This window comes from Salvia hispanica, chromosome 4 (assembly GCF_029641045.1).
Source record: "Salvia hispanica isolate PSC_SH4W2 chromosome 4, Shi_PSC_v1, whole genome shotgun sequence".
Classification (NCBI taxonomy): Eukaryota; Viridiplantae; Streptophyta; class Magnoliopsida; order Lamiales; family Lamiaceae; genus Salvia; species Salvia hispanica.
In genome coordinates, this window is record NC_142695.1 from 6,905,978 (window position 1) to 6,920,757 (window position 14,780).

Below are 14,780 nucleotides of genomic sequence, written 5' to 3' on the forward strand. Positions count from 1 at the left end.
TCAATGTCAACTGCTTTGCTAAAGAAGAAACTTGTACCTACATACTATGACATCAAACATAATATCACATATATGAAAAGTCTCGTCCCATTATTCAAAGGGATGGCTATGGCCCCTCAACCACCGGAATTTAAGATTTTTTTATTGGAATAAATCTTCCAGTTAACAAAAAATCTAAATAAAAATATCAGGGAAAATGACAAATTTACCCTCGATTACCATGAACAAAGAAAAGTCAAAATCGACGCCTCCTTCATAGTAAATCAATAATCAAATCTATCTCTAAATCTCTATATATACATATCCTGTTCTCACAAATTCTGTTCATATACACACATACATTATCTCTCCTTTCATCTAAACAAATAAAAAAGCCATGAGCTGCCTCGCCGATCAGCTGGCGCCGCTCTTCGGCCCCAACGCGACCAACGCCGCCGCCGCCGCCCAGTACATCTGCGGCCAGTTCGAAACCGTCAACGACCGCTTCCTCGACACCGGCTTCGCCATCGACACCACCTACCTCCTCTTCTCCGCCTACCTCGTCTTCTCCATGCAGCTCGGCTTCGCCATGCTCTGCGCCGGCTCCGTCCGCGCCAAGAACACCATGAACATCATGCTCACCAACGTCCTCGACGCCGCCGCCGGTGGCCTCTTCTACTACCTCTTCGGCTTCGCCTTCGCCTTTGGAGCCCCCTCCAACGGCTTCATCGGCCGCCACTTCTTCGGCCTCAAAGACGTCCCCACCTCCAACTTCGACTACAGCAACTTCCTCTACCAGTGGGCCTTCGCCATCGCCGCCGCCGGCATCACCTCCGGCTCCATCGCCGAGCGCACCCAATTCGTCGCCTATTTAATCTACTCCTCCTTCCTGACCGGGTTTGTCTACCCGGTCGTATCGCACTGGTTCTGGTCTGGCGACGGCTGGGCCAGCGCCTTTAATACGAATAATTTATTATTCGGATCAGGCGTCATCGACTTTGCCGGGTCGGGCGTGGTCCACATGGTGGGCGGTATAGCCGGCCTCTGGGGCGCTTTAATAGAAGGCCCCAGAATCGGCCGCTTTGACCACTCCGGACGCGCTATAGCCCTGCGCGGCCACAGCGCGTCCCTGGTGGTTTTAGGGACTTTCCTCTTATGGTTCGGGTGGTACGGGTTCAACCCCGGGTCATTTAACAAAATCCTAGTCCCGTACGCGGCAAAGAGCTACTACGGGCAGTGGTCCGCTGTGGGGCGGACCGCGGTCACCACCACTCTCGCCGGTTGCACGGCGGCGCTGACGACTCTGTTCGGGAAGAGGATCCTCTCCGGGCACTGGAACGTGACGGACGTCTGCAACGGGCTTTTGGGCGGATTCGCGGCGATCACGGCGGGGTGCTCGGTGGTGGAGCCGTGGGCGGCGGTGGTGTGCGGGTTCGTGGCGGCGCTGGTGCTGATCGGGTGCAACAGGCTGGCCGAGCGGGTCAAGTTCGACGACCCGCTCGAGGCGGCCCAGCTGCACGGGGGGTGCGGGACGTGGGGGGTGATCTTCACGGCGCTGTTCGCGACCGAGAAGTATGTGAACGAGGTGTACCCGGGGAAGCCGGGGCGGCCGTACGGGCTGTTCATGGGCGGAGGGGGGCGGCTGCTGGCGGCGCATTTGATCCAGATTGTGGTGGTGATCGGGTGGGTCAGCGTTACCATGGGTCCGCTTTTCTACATATTGCATAGGCTGAAGCTGCTCCGGATCTCGAAGGATGATGAGCTGGCGGGTATGGATCTGACCCGGCATGGTGGTTTTGCTTATGTCTATGAGGATGAGTCGAATAAGCATATTCCGATGAGGAGAGTTGAGCCATCTCCAAATCAAATTTAGATTTTTAATTATTTTTCTCTTTATTTTTAGTTGAGGGGAACTCTCTTGATGTTATTAGTATGTCATATTTATGTGGTATGCATTTCGGTTATCTCGTAATTAAGCATGATATTTTATTTTGTTTTGTAAAGATTTTAAGGGAATTTTTGAATGGTGATATTTTGGGTGTGGAAGGATGATAGAGTCGATTTTTCGTTTTTCTTTTGACAAAGTCTAAACCATATAAGTCTTTGATCATGTGGAGTAAATGACTTATAGAAGGGAGATGTGACATCAAAACTTCGACTTTTGGTGAAAAATATGTACTATATTGCTTCAGTTTTGTATGAAGAGTATGGAATTGTATTAATTAGGCATGGGTTGAGACTCTTTGTTTATTTTTTGCATTTATTGACTTGGTATATGTGCAATCACATGTCAACTATCGTCTATAAGAAGCATATTATGTAGGCATCACAAGTCAATTTAGGTATTTTTCTCCAATTAAGTACTCGTACGTACGCGTGCGTACTTGCAAAGTCTCATTAGAGTTTGACACGAGTTAAATATGAAAGAAAGTAGGTGAAAAATACATTTTTATATATAATAAAATGTGAGTGAAATATAAAGTCTATCTATCATCTATAGTAAAAATGAATCGTGATTTCTAATAGTGGACTACAGTAGAAAAGCGGGCTCCTAATGCAGGATGGAGGGATGACGTATTTAAACTGCGGTGGAATTTGGATCGTTCATGCTGTAGGAGTATTAATTATTTTTTCTTATATTTGATCGTATATAACAGTTGTCAAGTGAATTAAAAGCATACAGTTCATCTGCCGTGCAATTTTGATTCTCTTATCATTGATTGCGCAATTTATATTTTATTGACGGTATTATTAGAGTCTTATGAATGTTCATATAGATGAATATTAATCTCGAAACAATATCATTATAAGATTATTTTTGATTTATTAATTACACCCGTGATAATATTAATCTCAAACTACCCTATATTTTATTGGTTAATTGGTTATCGATATGGAGTATATAATTAATATAAAAATCATAGATAAACTTATAGTCTAAATTATTGATATATACGGAGAATCTCCAGAAATCACGGGCCATATCGATTGAATATACTCTCTCTCTTTTTCTCAGCAACGTGCAGAATCTTTTTTAAATAGAGAAAATAATAATGATAGTGGGAACCCAGTTATCATCAAACACAAGACGACATCTCACAATTTGAATGGCTGCTAAATTTTTTCCAAAGTTCCATTAATGATGTTTGTCATATTTGAATCACTTAGTCCAGCAATTCCTTGTATTTTCCGATCTAAACATTATTGATGCTTACTGATTACAAGCCCAACTAAGATCCATCCAATTTTAATGGAGCATCATTTTTCGAAAAAACAAATTACTGGTACTCCACCCGTCCCAAGGAAAATGACCCCTTCCTTGAGCGGCACGAGAATTTATGCAATTTTATTTGTGTGTGAAGTGGAGAGAGTAAAGTAAGATAAATGAAATAAAGAAGAAATAAATTTATTTCCGTTTTTAGTAATGAGTCATCTTGTTTGGGACAAACCAAAAAAGAAAAGTGGATCATGATATATTTTTTATAATAATACTTCAAATATGAATATTTTTTCTGTCATTAAAAAGTATGAATTATTTAATTTTGGATTTGAAAGTATGAATTATTTAATTTTGGATTTGAAGATCTAATGAATGCTATTTTCATGCATTGCAATCCATTATTATTAAATTAAATATTTTAGCGGAATATATATGTCTTTCCATAATTTGTAGTTATGGTATAGTCTAAAATCCGACTCATTATATTATGTTACCTTACTTTCACCAACTTTGTTGTCAATCTAGAATGACAAAATTCTAATATTGTTAATAGCAAGTTGTAGATTTAGACCGATTAATATTGTAGCTATGATGAGAATACTATATCATTACGATGATTATACTACCTTACTATGATAAGTACGTTATACTTTTATGATTGATATATTTTGTCATTGAAATGACAAAAAGAAATACTATAATGAGTAAAATCCAACTATATAATGACTAACATAATGAAGCTTGATAATAATCTTGAAACAATATGATGTTTACATATGTAAACCTCTAGATGTATATCTATTACTTATATTCTACATCAAACTATATAATGACAAACGTGTTAAATTGTAACACGAGAAAGCTATAAGTCTTTAACAATGTGAAAATCAAATTGTATCATGATTAGCAGAGGCTAATTGCCACCTCAAATTTTCACACCTTTCTTAATATTCGATTGAGATTGAGATATTCAACATACTAGACCGTTTCCCTAATTAATTTGAGCTAGCTAATTTAATTTATAAATAGTAAAACTATAGTAATGGATAAAAAATATTCAATCATGTCTATCGTTGATCATGAAAAAATAATATCCTTTTAAGTTTTAATTAGTCGAATATGTCATACGATCGTAGATGGATGGCAGAGCAAGAAACTTAAGCAAAAGAAATGCCCAATTGCAATGTACAAAGAATTGTACGTAATTCAAAAAAATATAAGATAATTAATGAAAACAACGTAGCATGAGACTTTTTAATACCTCAACGAAATTTTCCGAACGAATTCATCGTCTGAAATCACCACCAATTTTATAACTATCACAGGTCAATTATAGTTGGCAAATACGCGATAAAAAAAAGTATATAATTAACTTTGTATCTGGATTTCATTTTGAGGGGACATAGAATATGATGTTTGATCAGAATGGTTTTATTTATCTAAAGTATTAAGTTTAATTAGTTCAAGCAAGAAGAAGAGGTCATAAAATTTTAAGATTGAAGAATTTGACCTAAGAACTCTCATAAAATAAAAATAATAAATATTTTAAACTCTGGACGTAACTAATTTTAAATTGACATTGAATATTGAACTCGTCTAAATTCATTTTCTAATGCTTAAATCAATATAAATTTTACTATTAGCAACTTGATCCATTTAAATTCGTTACTATCAGAAGGAAATGAAATCTTCATGTCCATAATTGATGTTTCATTTGTGTAAATTTTATTAATATAAAGGGGAGATAAATCTTATTTTAAAACATTTCCTACCCACGGAAATGAAATACTCCGAAATATTGAAAATTTAATTAGAGGGAAAAAAATATTTTTTAAGAAGTTCAAGCAGCAAATGTAATGACGTGATGTACGTGTAATCTTCACACTATTACGGAATTAGAAGAATTATTTTCTTATTTTTAGTGTCAATTATAATTATGTTATATATATGCGAATGCGACATACGAGATCGGGTCGTATTCGTGTATCATGACTGTCACATTATGTTTGAAATTTCTTCATATGCGACATGCGAGATTGAGGCGTATATAATCGCTGTCAAATTGATTCAGATTAATATGGAGTATTTGTTAAATTAGCCAATGATAATGAATCAATGATGGCCTGTGTCTGTGAGTTGTGGCTTTGTAAATAGTGGTGAGGTAATCATAATCACTCCACTAATAGTGCCACTTATAATGCTTCTTATTCGCATGCCACTTCACTTATATATACGAATAAATTTAATAATTTAGGAGTTCTTACCGATGTACTATATATGACACCTGAGTAAACAAGAATTTAAATGCATGACTAGTAAACACGAATTTAGCGTATTACAAGAGCGATTATACTATTAAAGTATTTTAGTTCACAATATGAATTTTAAAATACAGAGTGAACCAAAATACCATTATAGTAAACTAAATTTGTGTTATCTAATTATGTATTTAAAATTAGTTATGCAATTTTAAAATCGAATCCAGGCGAAAATAAATATACACTGAATTTCGGATTGGACGTAACGATTTAAATAGTTTGTTACTGCTAGTGTTTATTTTCTCATGAAATCAACGTTGAGTGAACTCCAACGGTTTCAGTTCTTACATTAAACTGATTTCCTTGCCTTATCTCTTATGGATTATGGAGATACTTTATAATTGTTAGTACGATACATTAATTAATTCATAGTATAGCTAACGCAAATTACCTAGCTTATACTGATATAAAAATCAAATAATTATTTCATAACTTACACAAATGTACATATCCGAGGTTAAATTATTTGGAAGGCAACCAAAGAGTATTAGAAATCTCTATACATATATTCAGAGGCACATATTTCTAGGGTATGAGATAACATTAAGATAGTAAAGTGTTGTGAAGAAGAGGAAGCTTCCGGGAAATATGAGATGCAACAATTTTTCCACATTCCACAGAAATAAATGAGGGCCAGTCGATTTTGGAAGATGCTTTTATTTAAAGCTAATATGATTGGGCAAAAATTAATTACGTTGCATCAATGCTCCAAACATTTTGGTCAACACCTAATCTCTAGATTTGCACTCTTCTTTTCGGTATATTGTTGACTAGTCACCCCAACTTGCGATATAGTTCTACTAGTCAATTTATCATTATTTTAGCCTTCTTTAAAAGTTATACTCCATCCGTCCTCCAAATTTTATCACAATTTAATCAAGATTTTAAGAAATATAATAAAAAGTGCATTGAAAAAGTTAATAGGATGTTGATCCTACTTTTAAAATATTAATTTTATAATAAAATATGTGTGAGAATAAGTTAGTGAAATGTGTAGTCCATTATAAAAGTGGTAAAACGTAAAATATGAAAAATTTTATAGGACAGGCAGAAATGAAAAAATGTAACAAAATTTCAAGAAAGAATGGAGTATTATCAATTTTTTTTTCCACTATAATAATGTGATGATTATGTGAAGGTTTTCTAGAAGATAGTTCTTTACACAAGTTGGTGTTAGTACACGTAATATCAACAATAAATAGTTCATGATTTGAGATTTGGAAGTTGAAGTCTAAAATGCTAACAATATATTTTAATGATTAACATTTTTAAATTATTGTCCAACAAAAAATTATATGGTCATTCAATATATCAACGTCAAAAATTTAAAATAACCCACCGTTATTTGTATTGACTAACATAAAATGACAAATTTGATTATTGATAATCAAATCATAAAATACACTTTCAATTTTATGGGACGGGTGCGTATTACGTTAAATAAAGAAGAATTTTCTTATGAAACAACCATTGTCTCTTTCCCACGGAACTTAATTCGTACTAAGTTGAAAACTTGAAGACGAAATCCTACGGAAATTATGGATATTTTTTTTAGTATTAAACTAATTTAACTAGCCGACAATATGATATGATATGTGGCATTAATCTTGTGGAATTGTTTTTCTACATTGTTGGTGTCCAACATTGAATTGATAGTGAAGATTTATAAGTCTTGGTCCTTGGATGTATATAATTCATTTCTCAAATCACAAATTAACATGACTTTTCGAGTCTTGGACTCGTACATTTCACGATGAACAAAGTTTATTTCTTCTTGAAAACAAAATTTGTATTCCCATAGTTAATTGGGTTAGTTGATATAGTATGAATTTTTTTTGCTAATAACACTTTAACTCATATTTCTTATATAGTAATATTTATTAATTTTGTATTTAAACATTTGTCGCCACTATTAAGACTATTTTCTTGGATAAAGATAGTACTCCCTCTAACTATTAATAGTTGGCTCAGTTTGACCGTAGAAGAGTTTTAAGAAATATAATAGAAAGTAAATGAAGAAAGCACTAATTTTATGGAATAGTAAATGTAAATGAAGAAAAAATAGTTTTATACTCTGTAATAAAAGTTGAATGAGATAAAATTAGTGAAATGTATGATCTATTATGAAAAGCAGAAGGAAAACAAATAAGATAATATTGATGAACAAAAGTAACAAATCTGACTATTATTGATGAAAGGAGGAAGTATGTTTTATTTATTTGTTTTTTTCACACTATAACTCACAATAAATGGCCACAAATTTGTAGATTGAGATTTGAGACGATACTCTAAAAGCCTAGAAGTCATGTAATATTTCAACTCAAAATTTGGGCTTAGCAATAGCCCAAAATTCACCCGAGCCCAATATCATTTTGAAACTCTTTTTGTAATTTTTAGATGATATTTTGATCTTATCTCAATATATTTCGAGTTCTTAATGAAAATTTCATCAGGAAAGAACACAATTTACACTTAGATTTCAAAACTCTCAAACAATATTTGTGTTTTAATCACACGAGTGTCCAAATCTTAGCCAAACACATGTTGAATAATAGAATGGTCTAATTTTCTATACATTGTAGGATGATCGACTCTTGATTTTAATCTCATCTAATAGCATAACTCAAAGATTGATTGTGAAAATGCAATTATCTCTTTATAAGGAACCAGTCTTAATTGGTATATCAAGTTATAGAGCTTTTTTTCTTTTCTTTTTTATTCTTTAAAAATAACAGAACACTTTTAATATCAGCAAAATTCATAACCTAATTGCCATATTAAAAACATAATTAGAAATGCAAGTGAAAGAGAAGTTTTGATTCAACAGTCCCACTCAAGTTGGGATAAATACATTATCCAAATTGCGAAAATTAAAGACTCCAATAAATCAATGCCACAGATTATTTTTCAATAAAAGAAAAGGCCAAAAAATAAAAGAATAATCAATAATCCCGCCATTGATTACAACCAATCAATTTTGCATACAAAATTGTGGCTGCAAAATCTTCCCGATTTTCCAAATGGAAGTGATTTTGGGAAGCTCCGCCGCTTTTGCCGCCGCTCCATCTTTCGCTGTCTGCTATTCTCGCAGAAATCCCACTGCTCACTCTTCCGAGGTGCGGTTTTCTTCAAATTTCACTAATTTTAAAATTGGATTCAGCTTAATTTCTGAATGGCTTGGAAAATATACTGCTAGTTGTTTTGTTAAATAGGATTTGTTTCTCAATCTTATCCCTTGCTTGAGTTGTTCAATACTTTCAATTACAAATGAGGACGAAAATGTTACAAGAGAAAAACTAATCATTGTGGAGTTGATTGTGGAATGTGCATTCAAAGATTTGTGCATCGAAATGAAGCTTATATTTTGATGCAATTCGAGATTCTGCAAGTCTATTTTATTATTCAAGATCATTGTTAATGATTTAATTGACTGGGAAAAGATTTTATTGATTGGCATTTGATTATCTTGAGCAATGAACCCCTCATATTTGGTATATCTATTTTTTTCAATCTTCCTTTGTTTTGAAATAAATAAATACAAAATCGATGCATTCAGGTGCTTCTCTTGAACTATTATCCTGTAAAGAATTGTGGAAGCTGGTATTTGAAGAGTAAAGAGCAAAGTTCTGCAATTTGTTTCTCATCACAGTCTGCTGATCGGAGCAACGCATTCAAGAATTTCCCCCGGTCGTTTTGGTGGCTCAATAAGAGACTTGCACTGCATTGCAGTTTCTTTGGCCTCAAGGCTGAATGCATTCCCAGGCTCAGGAAAATTTCCATCAGCCTACAGAAAGAAGTGAAACGTGTAGAAACCATTAACAATGTCGTTCCTTCGTTTTCTCTCCATCTTATAGCTGGAGTGATGCTTTTCATGACACTAGGCGTCTCAGTCGCTAAAACTCCGTCATGTAAGTTTGGGGTTAAGCAAATGGGTTCCTGTTGATAATATAATTCTTGGATTTACATCTCCTGATGTTTTATGGTCTAATGCTTGGTAATTTTATGTAATGTAGGGGCCCTTACCGAAGAAAATCTTCTATTTTTGGAAGCATGGAGAGCAATAGACCGTGCTTATGTCGATAAGACTTTCAATGGGCAGAGTTGGTTTAGGTATAGAGAGAACGCACTGCGCACTGAACCTATGAACACAAGAGAAGAGACTTGTAAGTGTCTATGATTTGTAATTGTAATTTCGGTTTTGCAACCAATGCAGAGATAGAAAATGACTGAGAATATTATTACCAGAAGGATTCTCTATATCTGTGAGCAAGGAAAGAAGAGATACATAAATTGTTAACTTGGCTAACCCCGTTAGTATTTGTAACAAGAAAATATTCATCTTAACTATGAATACTGTGTGGTTTTAGGATTAGTGAAACCATTCTTTTGTAATGATGTTGTCTTGTAGATGACCCTAAAACATTTTTTGATTCTCTTCTAGGGGAATGCATTTTTAGAATCTGTCCCTTATTTGGTCCCTAGCAATCATGCAAAATCATACATCTATCAAATGTCATATGGCATCTCATATCTATGTGATTATTACATTATGTCAGTTTGGTCATATGTTTATTGGCTGACTTTCACCTTTAACTGCATCTCTTCTTCATTGCTGAACTGTAGATGCTGCTATAAGGAAGATGGTTGCTACTCTAGATGACCCTTTTACTAGGTTCTTGGAGCCTAAAAAGTTTAAGAGTCTGCGGGTACAGGCTTCTCACTCTCATCTTTCTGCAATAGCTCATCTATCTTCATTGATCTTGATAGAGCTTCTAGAATGATGCTATTTTTTTAAATTTCTGAGCTTTGAGAACATGTTCATAATCCTTTGAAGGCAGTCAGGAACACGGAGCACTCTTACTGGAGTCGGGCTATCTATAGGGTACCCTAAGAAAGATACATCGGATTCTGGACTAGTGGTTATTTCAGCTGCTCCGGGAGGTCCTGCTTTCAAGGCTGGAGTTTTATCTGGGGATTTTATTCTTGCAATAGATGATAATAGTACAGAAAGCATGGAAATATATGATGCTGCTGAGCGCTTGCAGTAAGTTGCTTCTTATTCAACCCTGCAATTGATGGATAATACTAGCATAATACTAGGCCTTTTTCTAGTTTTGTAAATTATACAAGTAAAATATCCCTTTTGAATGCAAGCACTTCTTTTGTCCAGATTTAAGAGAAAAAAGCAAATCCATGAAGAAAAACAATAGAACTCTTAGTCAATGCTTTTTTTCTTTGACAATTTCTTTCTTCCTCATTTTTCATCATTTTAGAAAGTATTGATCAGCCATTCATTTCACTGGGATGATTCTTTTTCACTTTGAATGCTTAGCAATTACTACCTCCGTCCCCCAAAATTTGCTACACTTTGACCCGACACGGGTTTTAAGAAATGTAATGGAAAGTGAGTTGAAAAAGTTGGTGGGATGTGGGTCCTACTTTTAAAGTATTAGTTTTAAAATAAAATGTGAGTAGGAATGAGTTAGTGGAATATGGGGTCCACTACCAAAAATGGTAAAAGTGAAGTGTATCAAATTTTCAGGGACGGACTGAAATGGTAATATGTATCAAATTTTCAGGGACAGAGGTAGTAATTAATTTTCCGGAACTTCACAGAGCAGGAGAATAAAAAAATTATCGTTGTTCCTTAAACTTAGCAATTAATAAGTTCGAGATGTCATGAATTCCATCCCTGGAACTTGTAGGCAATTTAATCATTTAAGGTAATTATAATAAGTTAAAGTATAAAGTACCTGATTGGTCTGAGTATCTAAATCTGCTATTCAAGTGTGTGCTGTCTGGGTGATTGAGAAGAAATCATTCTACATACATATCTCAGTGAACTAGCAAACTCTACAACATTTGTGATATTCATAGCACTATAGCAGTGTTAAAATTGGAACCTCCCTACAAGCCTGTGAACCATGCAGGACTTGTAAATTTAATTTATGTCCCAATGGTGGTGTTATTACATGCATTTTAGTTTATATGTCTGTGGGAATGGGATTGTGTGTGGGTTCCAGTCTATTGGTGTGTGGAAGTGATCTTTTGCTGAATCAGTAACTGTATAAAACTGGAAATGATAAATGTTTGACAGGGGACCAGAAGGAAGTAAAGTGGAGTTAGCTGTACGCCATGGTTCTGAGACAAGGCGCCTATCCTTAATGTATGCATTTGATCTTTGTTAAAAAAATTATCCTCAATATTCTATTGCTTCTTGCTGCAACTTGAATAGATTTTGTTATAGTAATCTAAGGTTCATGGGAATGAAGATATTATTCTATGGGGCTGTGTTTAAGTTTGATGATAATGCACATTCACCTTTATAGTATTGAATTTTCGAACTGTAACTATCACTAGTTGCTGCCTTTCAGACGAGAGAAAGTTTTATTAAATCCAGTGAAGTCCCGAGTATGCAGACCTACTGGTTTGGGAGAGGATGGTCCTCTGGTTGGATATATAAAACTTACATCATTCACCCAAAATGCTTCTGGTACAATTTCCTTTATCTCATGAATTTAGCTTGCCCCTCTTGTACTTTAATCTCTGGGCGTTTCTTAATCTCAATACCTCAGATCCTATATATTCTCTTTATTACCAAGCATTGCCTCTGCACATATAAATTGGAAAATATTTCTCTTATGCCAACTTTATTATGATTTCTTAAAGTTCTCATGGTTGGTTCTTTGTAGGTGCTGTGAGGGAAGCAATTGAAACAATGAGGGGGAACAATGTAAATTCCTTCATACTGGACCTCCGTGATAATAGGTGATATGCTCTGAACATTCTCGACTACAAAATATTCCTTAGGTCGCATTTCTGAATTCCTAAAATTTGTTGCAGTGGCGGCCTGTTTCCTGAAGGAGTAGAAATTGCTAAAATTTGGTGAGGCTCCACTTTCTGTGCGATTGGTTGTCAAAATCTTTCTTTTTTCATTGTTTCCTTTTTTTTCCCTTGCTGTGGTGAAGGGATCGTCTTGGATCTCACAATGCATATGATAATTTTATCAGCCTGGAAGTGTTTTTATGAAAAAAAAGACGGACAGAAAAATAAATTTTCAAGCACTGTACTCATTTATGTGCAAAATAAAACTCAGTGGTGTGAGTATTGGTCTAGCGGTAGAGTGACAAATGCCTGAGACCTTCGAGTCCACCTTCGCACGATCTTTAGATATAATTTTTATATTATTAAAAAAATCCTTATAAAATGAAGCTCAGTGCCTACTTAACGTGCCATCAGAAATAATGGTGATCATAACTCAAATAGTTACTAGTATTAAGAATCTGAGTACGAGATTCATCCTTAACTTACAAATTTCTTGAAATGAGCCGAGGACTCCAGCTTTATCAACAACATTATTCTGCTTTAGTTGCAGACTGAAAACTCATTAGATATCCCTATTTATTCATTGGAGATTCAATAACGTCTTACTTGGTGTTGGTCTGATTAGGTTGGACAAAGGTGTGATCGTATACATCTGTGATAGTCAAGGAGTTAGAGATATATACGAGACAGATGGAAGCAATGCAACAGCAGCCTCAGAACCCCTAGTTGTGCTGGTAAGTTGAGTTTATTCATTTCGCGTTACTTTTGTCCTATCATTGTTTAGCATATTGTAAATCCCTTGATAGGTAGAGAGTTCATAATATTTTAAATAATCATAATTTTAAACATTTCCTTTTGGAATTAGGTAAAGGAGTTGGATATAATAGGGATGGTTCCCATTTAAATCAGGACCTTTGACACAATTTCCCATTTTGACCTGCCTTTAAAACGATTCAAATAAGTATATGATCTGTAACTTTTTATGGAATTAAAGCTCTCCCAAATATTCTGGCAGACAAACTTTCACATTTGTATTTATGATCTACTCCTTATCATTTTTTTCGGTCCTTGTTTTGACAAAATGTCTTTGTAGGTCAACAAAGGAACTGCGAGTGCAAGTGAAATTCTAGCCGGTGCTCTCAAGGACAACAAGCGAGCCGTCCTCATTGGAGAACCTACATATGGAAAAGGGTAACATCCTGCTCGTCCTCTTCTTATTCCCGCTTCATGAAATCTTATTGCAATACTGACAAATTGTACTGCCACTTCTGTACAGTAAAATTCAGTCAGTTTTTGAGCTCTCTGATGGTTCTGGCTTGGCTATAACTGTTGCCCGTTACGAAACACCTGCCCACATCGACATTGATAAGGTTGCTCTCTCTCTCTCTCTCAATCTACTATTAAGTATTAACTGATCATGAATGAACTTCTTTTTCATTGTTGTTCTTATCAAGGTTGGGATAATTCCAGACCGGACCCTACCTGTTTCATTTCCTAAAGACGAAGATAGTTTCTGCGGCTGCCTTCAAGATCCTGCATCTGCTTGCTACTTGAACAAGGTTGAGCTATTCTCTAGATGATGTTTGCTGATAAGATTATTTATGATTTCTTCATTCTTTTGAACAAAATTCATTGCATGAGCTAGGCTTACTAGGTTAGATGGTATTTAAAGGCGATGGTATATTTTTCCGTCACTGTAAACTCACATGGAAGCATTTAACGAAGACATCGAATTAAGTCGATCGATCTACATCTACGAGTGGTGCATGTTTTATTAGTACTACAAAAATGCAAGTATACAGAGCTATGAAACAAGGAATTTGCAGCCCACAACTCTCTTAGGCTGAATTTCTCTCAAAAATGGTATAGCTCTTTTACAACAAACATAACTGAGGCACCACCACAAGACTAGAGTCTCATGGCTTGGGTAATAGAATCCTGCTAGACAAAATTTATTTCTCAACTCCCTAGAGAATCTTGAACAAATTTCCCTTCTTGCATTTTCTCTTATTACAAGAAAATCATAAATGCCCCTGAAAAGAATTGTAATTTTGTTATATGCGAACTATTTTTTGTATTAGTTTTCCACGTCATAAAGGGAAAAAGAAAAAAGTCCAAAGGAAAAAAAAGAATTGTTTTGCTCATGATATTCAACAATTTCAGCTTTGAAAGCAACCTTGCTTATTGTGTTGGGCATGAAATCAGCATAAATCACACATTTCCTTGCCAATTTTGAAAACGTAAATGAAAATATAATGTTTAATAAATTCATATTTTTTTAGTGTCTTTTGCTTTAAGAATCAAATGCTAAAATGTAAATAATCACACTTGCTTTAAGAAGGAACTGTTATTGTTTCTTACTTTTATCGCAATCTCGAAGTTTAGAAGCCCCAAAAATAATGTTATTTTTCATATCAAATAAAGTCCTACTACATCTG

The 14,780-nt window shown here is 35.1% G+C and overlaps 2 protein-coding genes across 2 annotated transcripts; both read left to right on the top strand.

Annotated features, from left to right (window-relative positions):
- The first annotated feature begins 316 nt into the window (after window positions 1–316).
- On the top strand, window positions 317–2,025 carry AMT1;1 (ammonium transporter 1;1). The gene has a single exon (XM_048094215.2). It carries the CDS (start codon window positions 377–379, stop codon window positions 1,850–1,852), a length of 1,476 nt encoding a protein of 491 aa, XP_047950172.1. The 5' UTR covers window positions 317–376; the 3' UTR covers window positions 1,853–2,025.
- Window positions 2,026–8,475: 6,450 nt separating this feature from the next.
- LOC125191773 (Peptidase S41 family protein) lies at window positions 8,476–14,092 on the top strand. The gene is made up of 13 exons (XM_048089184.2): window positions 8,476–8,633; window positions 9,074–9,425; window positions 9,531–9,680; window positions 10,141–10,223; window positions 10,356–10,561; window positions 11,615–11,683; window positions 11,892–12,010; window positions 12,210–12,285; window positions 12,361–12,402; window positions 12,968–13,076; window positions 13,436–13,533; window positions 13,619–13,712; window positions 13,797–14,092. The coding sequence occupies exons 1-13, from the start codon at window positions 8,538–8,540 to the stop codon at window positions 13,920–13,922; spliced, it is 1,620 nt and encodes a 539-aa protein (XP_047945141.1). The 5' UTR covers window positions 8,476–8,537; the 3' UTR covers window positions 13,923–14,092.
- Window positions 14,093–14,780: the final 688 nt, after the last annotated feature.

What these genes read in the sequence shown, in the direction of transcription:
- LOC125191773 (XM_048089184.2), top strand. Translation starts at nt 8,538, where the DNA reads ATGGAAGTGATTTTGGGAAGCTCCGCCGCTTTTGCCGCCGCTCCATCT. An exon ending in GAACACAAGAGAAGAGACTT is followed by an intron (nt 9,681 to 10,140) that starts GTAAGTGTCTAT and finishes GCTGAACTGTAG; the next exon opens with ATGCTGCTATAAGGAAGATG. An exon ending in ACAAGGCGCCTATCCTTAAT is followed by an intron (nt 11,684 to 11,891) that starts GTATGCATTTGA and finishes GCTGCCTTTCAG; the next exon opens with ACGAGAGAAAGTTTTATTAA.